The sequence below is a fragment of the Salvelinus alpinus genome, chromosome 29 (assembly GCF_045679555.1).
Source record: "Salvelinus alpinus chromosome 29, SLU_Salpinus.1, whole genome shotgun sequence".
Lineage (NCBI taxonomy): Eukaryota > Metazoa > Chordata > Actinopteri > Salmoniformes > Salmonidae > Salvelinus > Salvelinus alpinus.
The window spans coordinates 5,058,172-5,064,399 of record NC_092114.1 but is presented as its reverse complement, the minus strand read 5'-3'; the positions used below and the strand labels follow the sequence as shown (position 1 = coordinate 5,064,399).

At 39.3% G+C, this 6,228-nt stretch overlaps 1 protein-coding gene across 1 annotated transcript in view; it reads right to left on the bottom strand.

The window, feature by feature from the left end:
• Nucleotides 1–6,228, bottom strand: part of grhl2b (grainyhead-like transcription factor 2b) — a 115,054-nt gene that overhangs the window by 88,766 nt on the left and 20,060 nt on the right. Inside the window, exon 2 of the mRNA XM_071374382.1 lies at nucleotides 2,613–2,799. Within this exon, the coding sequence (XP_071230483.1) occupies nucleotides 2,613–2,799 (187 nt within the window). The remainder of the gene's footprint in view (nucleotides 1–2,612; nucleotides 2,800–6,228) is intronic.

The window sequence follows — 6,228 nt, the reverse complement described above, 5'->3', positions numbered from 1 at the left end:
ATAGTAGTAGTAGTAGTGATAGTAGTAGTGACAGTAGTATTAGTAGTAGTGATAGTAGTAGTAGTAGAATAGGTAGCAGTAGTAGTAGCAGTAGAATAAGTAGCAGTAGTAGCAGTAGTAGTAGAATACGTAGCAGTAGTAGTAGAATAAGTATAAGTAGTGGTAGCAGCAGTAGTAGCAGTAGTAGTAGAATAAGTAGCAGTAGCAGAAGAATAAGTAGCAGTAGTAGTAGTAGTAGTGATAGAAGTAGCAGAAGTACTAGTAGTAGTTTTAGTGATAGTGATAGAGTAGTAGTAGTAGTAGTAGTAGTAGTAGTAGTGATAGTGATAGTAGTAGTAGTAGTAGTGATAGTGGTAGTAGTAATAGTTGTAGTGATAGTGATAGTAGTAGTTGTAGTAGTAGTAGTAGTGATATTAGTAGTTGTAGTGATAGTGGTAGTAGTTGTAGTGATAGTGGTAGTAGTTGTAGTGATAGTAGTAGTAGTACTGGTTGTAGTGATAGTAGTAGTAGTAGTAGTAGTTGTAGTGATAGTAGTAGTAGTAGTAGTGATAATAGTAGTAGTAGTAGTTGTAGTGATAGTAGTAGTAGTAGTAGTGATAGTGGTAGTAGTAATAGTTGTAGTGATAGTGGTAGTAGTTGTAGTGATAGTAGTAGTAGTAGTAGTTGTAGTGATAGTAGTAGTAGTAGTAGTTGTTGTAGTGATAGTAGTAGTAGTAGTAGTGATAATAGTAGTAGTAGTAGTAGTTGTAGTGATAGTAGTAGTAGTAGTGATAGTGGTACTAGTAATAGTTGTAGTGATAGTGGTAGTAATAGTAGCAGTAGTAGTGATAGTGGTAGTAGTAGTAGTGATATTAGTAGTAGTAGTAGTAGTAGTAGTAGTAGTAGTGATAGTAGGAGTAGTAGTAGCAGTGATAGTAGTAGTAGTAGTAGTTGTAGTGACATTAGTAGTAGTAATAGTAGTGATAGTAGTAGTAGTAGTAGTGATAATAGTAGTAGTAGTAGTAGTAGTAGTGATAGTAGTAGTAGTAGTGATAGTAGTAGTAGTAGTGATAGTAGTAGTGACAGTAGTATTAGTAGTAGTGATAGTAGTAGTAGTAGAATAAGTAGCAGTAGTAGTAGCAGTAGTAGTAGAATAAGTAGCAGTAGTAGCAGTAGTAGTAGAATACGTAGCAGTAGTAGTAGAATAAGTATAAGTAGTGGTAGCAGCAGTAGTAGCAGTAGTAGTAGAATAAGTAGCAGTAGCAGAAGAATAAGTAGCAGTAGTAGTAGTAGTAGTGATAGAAGTAGCAGAAGTACTAGTAGTAGTTTTAGTGATAGTGATAGAGTAGTAGTAGTAGTAGTAGTAGTAGTAGTAGTGATAGTGATAGTAGTAGTAGTAGTAGTGATAGTGGTAGTAGTAATAGTTGTAGTGATAGTGATAGTAGTAGTTGTAGTAGTAGTGATATTAGTAGTTGTAGTGATAGTGGTAGTAGTTGTAGTGATAGTGGTAGTAGTTGTAGTGATAGTAGTAGTAGTACTGGTTGTAGTGATAGTAGTAGTAGTAGTAGTAGTTGTAGTGATAGTAGTAGTAGTAGTAGTGATAATAGTAGTAGTAGTAGTTGTAGTGATAGTAGTAGTAGTAGTGATAGTGGTAGTAGTAATAGTTGTAGTGATAGTGGTAGTAGTAGTAGCAGTAGTAGTGATAGTGGTAGTAGTAGTAGTGATATTAGTAGTAGTAGTAGTAGTAGTAGTGATAGTAGGAGTAGTAGTAGCAGTGATAGTAGTAGTAGTAGTAGTTGTAGTGACAGTAGTAGTAGTAATAGTAGTGATAGTAGTAGTAGTAGTAGTGATAATAGTAGTAGTAGTAGTAGTAGTAGTGATAGTAGTAGTAGTAGTGATAGTAGTAGTAGTAGTGATAGTAGTATTAGTAGTAGTGATAGTAGTAGTAGTAGTAGTGATAGTAGTAGTAGTAGTAGTAGTGATATTAGTATTAGTAGTAGTAGTGATAGTAGTAGTAATAGTAGTAGTGATAATAGTAGTAGTAGTAGTAGTAGTAGTAGTGATAGTAGTAGTAGTAGTGATAGTAGTAGTAGTAGTGATAGTAGTAGTGATAGTAGTAGTAGTAGTAGTAGTGATATTAGTATTAGTAGCAGTAGTGATAGTAGTAGTAGTAGTAGTAGTGGTAGTGATAGTGATAGTAGTAGTAGTAGTAGTAGTGATAGTAGTATTAGTAGTAGTAGTGATAGTAGTAGTAGTAGTGATAGTAGTAGTAGTAGTAGTAGTGATAGTAGTAGTAGGAGTGATAGTAGTAGTAGTAGTGATAGTAGTAGTAGTAGTGATAGTAGTAGTAGTAGTAGGAGTGATAGTAGTAGTAGTAGTGATAGTAGTAGTAGTAGTGATAGTAGTAGTAGTAGTAGTGATAGTAGTATTAGTGATAGTAGTTTTAGTAGTAGTAGTGATAGTAGTAGTAGTAGTGATAGTAGTAGTAGTAGTGATACTAGTAGTAGTAGTAGTGATATTAGTATTAGTAGCAGTAGTGATAGTAGTATTAGTGATAGTAGTTTTAGTAGTAGTAGTGATAGTAGTAGTAGTAGTGATAGTAGTAGTAGTAGTGAACTTTGTAACTTACTCACCTTGTAATAGTCGTAGAGCAGTCCCAGGGCTGCAGCACTGTCCTCGTCTCCATTGATGCTCATCATGGCCTTAGTGGCTGCAGTCAGAGGGTTCTCCAAGTAGGACCGCCATGCCTCGTCCTCGCTGGTGTATGCACGCCGCCCTTGGAAGGACGTCTCGTTGGGTACCACCACCACCAGCCGCTTACTGTGATATGACACAAACACACACTCTTAATATATAGCTGAAGTCTGAAGTTTACATACACTTAGGTTGGAGTCATTAAAACTCGTTTTTCAACCACTCCACAAATTTCTTGTTAACAAACTATAGTTTGCCAAGTCGGTTAGGACATCTACTTTGTGCATGACACAAGTAATATTTCCAACAATTGTTTACAGACAGATTATTTCACTTATAATTCCCTGTATCACAATTCCAGTGGGTCAGAAGTTTACATACACTAAGTTGACTGTGCCTTTAAACAGCTTGGAAAATTACAGAAAATTATGTCATGGTTTTAGAAGCTTCTGATAGGCTAATTGACATAATTTGCGTCAATTGGAGGTGTACCTGTGGATCTATTTCAAGGCCTACCTTCAAAGTCAGTGCCTCTTTGCTTGACATCATGGGAAAATCAAAAGAAATCAGCCAAGATCTAAGAAAAAAATTGTAAACCCCCACAAGTCTGGTTCATCCTTGGTAGCAATTTCCAAACGCATGACGGTACCATGGTCATCTGTACAAACAATAGTACGCAAGTATAAACACCATGGGACCACGCAGCCGTCATACCGCTCAGGAAGGAGACGCGTTCTGTCTCCTAGAGATGAACGTACTTTGGTGTGAAAAGTGCAAATCAATCCCAGAACAGCAGCTCGTCCACTTCACAAAATAGATGGCATCATGAGGAGGAAAATTATGTGGATATATGGAAGCAACATCTCAAGACATCAGTCAGGAAGTTGGTCGCAATGTGTCTTCCAAATGGACAATGACCCCAAGCATAGTTCCAAAGTTGTGGCAAACCGGCTTAAGGACAACAAAGTCAAGGTATTGGAGTGGCCATCACAAAGCCCTGACCTCAATCCCATAGAAAATCTGTGGGCAGAACTGAAAAAGCGTGTGCGGGCAAGGAGGCCTACAAACCTGACTCAATTACACCAGCTCTGTCAGGAGGAATGGGCCAAAATTCACCCAACTTATTGTGGGAAGCTTGTGGAAGGCTACCCAAAATGTTTGACCCAAGTTAAACAATTTAAAGGCAATGCTACCAAATACTTATTGAGTGTATGTAACTTCTGACCCACTGGGAATGTGATGAAATAAATAAAAGCTGAAATAAATCATTCTCTCTACTATTATTCTGACATTTCACATTCTTGAAATGAAGTGGTGATCCTAACATGCTGACCAGACCAGACACGTCGGGTGCGCGAGCGTCTCAAAATAAAATTTGAAATCCATGTTATTCAATTATTACACCCACACTGCTCGCGCGCGCCAACGAACGTCTGCGTTACCAAGGGCTAAAATAGAAGTCACTCCTATTTCAGACGCAGATCGCGCTGAAAGTCCTGCCTCTCCCATCTCCTCATTGGTTTATAGAAGCAGGTACCCACGTGCCATCTCCTCATTGGTTATACCCACGTGGGTGATTGAAAGATGAACTGTTTTGCCTGTAGTCGTGGTAATACTATGAAAGTTTAGATGCGATCACCATATAAGTTCAAAGATGAAAAGGCCTGGAAGGAGGAGAGATGACTAGAAATGATTCGGTTGGCCGTTTTATGTGTGGATTAATTTGTCGGAGTAGAGAACCTGTATGTAAACTTCCGACTTCAACTGTACACAAACACACGTATTATACACACACACACACACACACACACACACACACACACACACACACACACACACACACACACACACACACACACACACACACACACACACACACACACACACACACACTGGCACACACTGCATATGCACACATGTAACAGTATAACTTTAGTCCGTCCCCTCGCCCCGACCCGGGCGCGAACTAGGGACCCTCTGCACACAACAACAACAGTCACCCACGAAGCATCGTTACCCATCGCTCCACAAAGGCCACGGCCCTTGCAGAGCAAGGGGAACCACTACTTCAAGGTCTCAAAGCGAGTGATGTCACCGTTTGAAAGGCTATTAGCGCGCACCACCGCTAACTAGCTAGCCATTTCACATCGGTTACACACACACACGTATTATACACACGTATACACACAAACACTTATTATACACAATATATATATCCTAACCCCTAACACTTATACACTCTATATAGCGAAGGGTCTAAGGAGATAGGGCCTATAATCACAACAGCTGGTGTCTCTTCTGGTTGTTTATGGTGAATGTCCTTATGGTAGTCTGGAGGAGCTCCATTAGTAAACCATAGAGAATGTCCTTATGGTAGTCTGGAGGAGCTCCATTAGTAAACCATAGAGAATGTCCTTATGGTAGTCTGGAGGAGCTCCATTAGTAAACCATAGAGAATGTCCTTATGGTAGTCTGGAGGAGCTCCATTAGTAAACCATAGAGAATGTCCTTATGGTAGTCTAGAGGAGCTCCATTAATAAACCATAGAGAATGTCCTTATGGTAGTCTGGAGGAGCTCCATTAGTAAACCATAGAGAATGTCCTTATGGTAGTCTGGAGGAGCTCCATTAGTAAACCATAGAGAATGTCCTTATGGTAATCTGGAGGAGCTCCATTAATAAACCATAGAGAATGTCCTTATGGTAGTCTGGAGGAGCTCCATTAGTAAACCATAGAGAATGTCCTTATGGTAGTCTAGAGGAGCTCCATTAGTAAACCATAGAGAATGTCCTTATGGTAGTCTGGAGGAGCTCCATTAGTAAACCATAGAGAATGTCCTTATGGTAGTCTGGAGGAGCTCCATTAGTAAACCATAGAGAATGTCCTTATGGTAGTCTGGAGGAGCTCCATTAGTAAACCATAGAGAATGTCCTTATGGTAGTCTGGAGGAGCTCCATTAGTAAACCATAGAGAATGTCCTTATGGTAGTCTAGAGGAGCTCCATTAATAAACCATAGAGAATGTCCTTATGGTAGTCTGGAGGAGCTCCATTAGTAAACCATAGAGAATGTCCTTATGGTAGTCTGGAGGAGCTCCATTAGTAAACCATAGAGAATGTCCTTATGGTAATCTGGAGGAGCTCCATTAATAAACCATAGAGAATGTCCTTATGGTAGTCTGGAGGAGCTCCATTAGTAAACCATAGAGAATGTCCTTATGGTAGTCTGGAGGAGCTCCATTAGTAAACCATAGAGAATGTCCTTATGGTAGTCTGGAGGAGCTCCATTAGTAAACCATAGAGAATGTCCTTATGGTAGTCTAGAGGAGCTCCATTAATAAACCATAGAGAATGTCCTTATGGTAGTCTGGAGGAGCTCCATTAATAAACCATAGAGAATGTCCTTATGGTAGTCTGGAGGAGCTCCATTAGTAAACCATAGAGAATGTCCTTATGGTAGTCTGGAGGAGCTCCATTAGTAAACCATAGAGAATGTCCTTATGGTAGTCTAGAGGAGCTCCATTAGTAAACCATAGAGAATGTCCTTATGGTAGTCT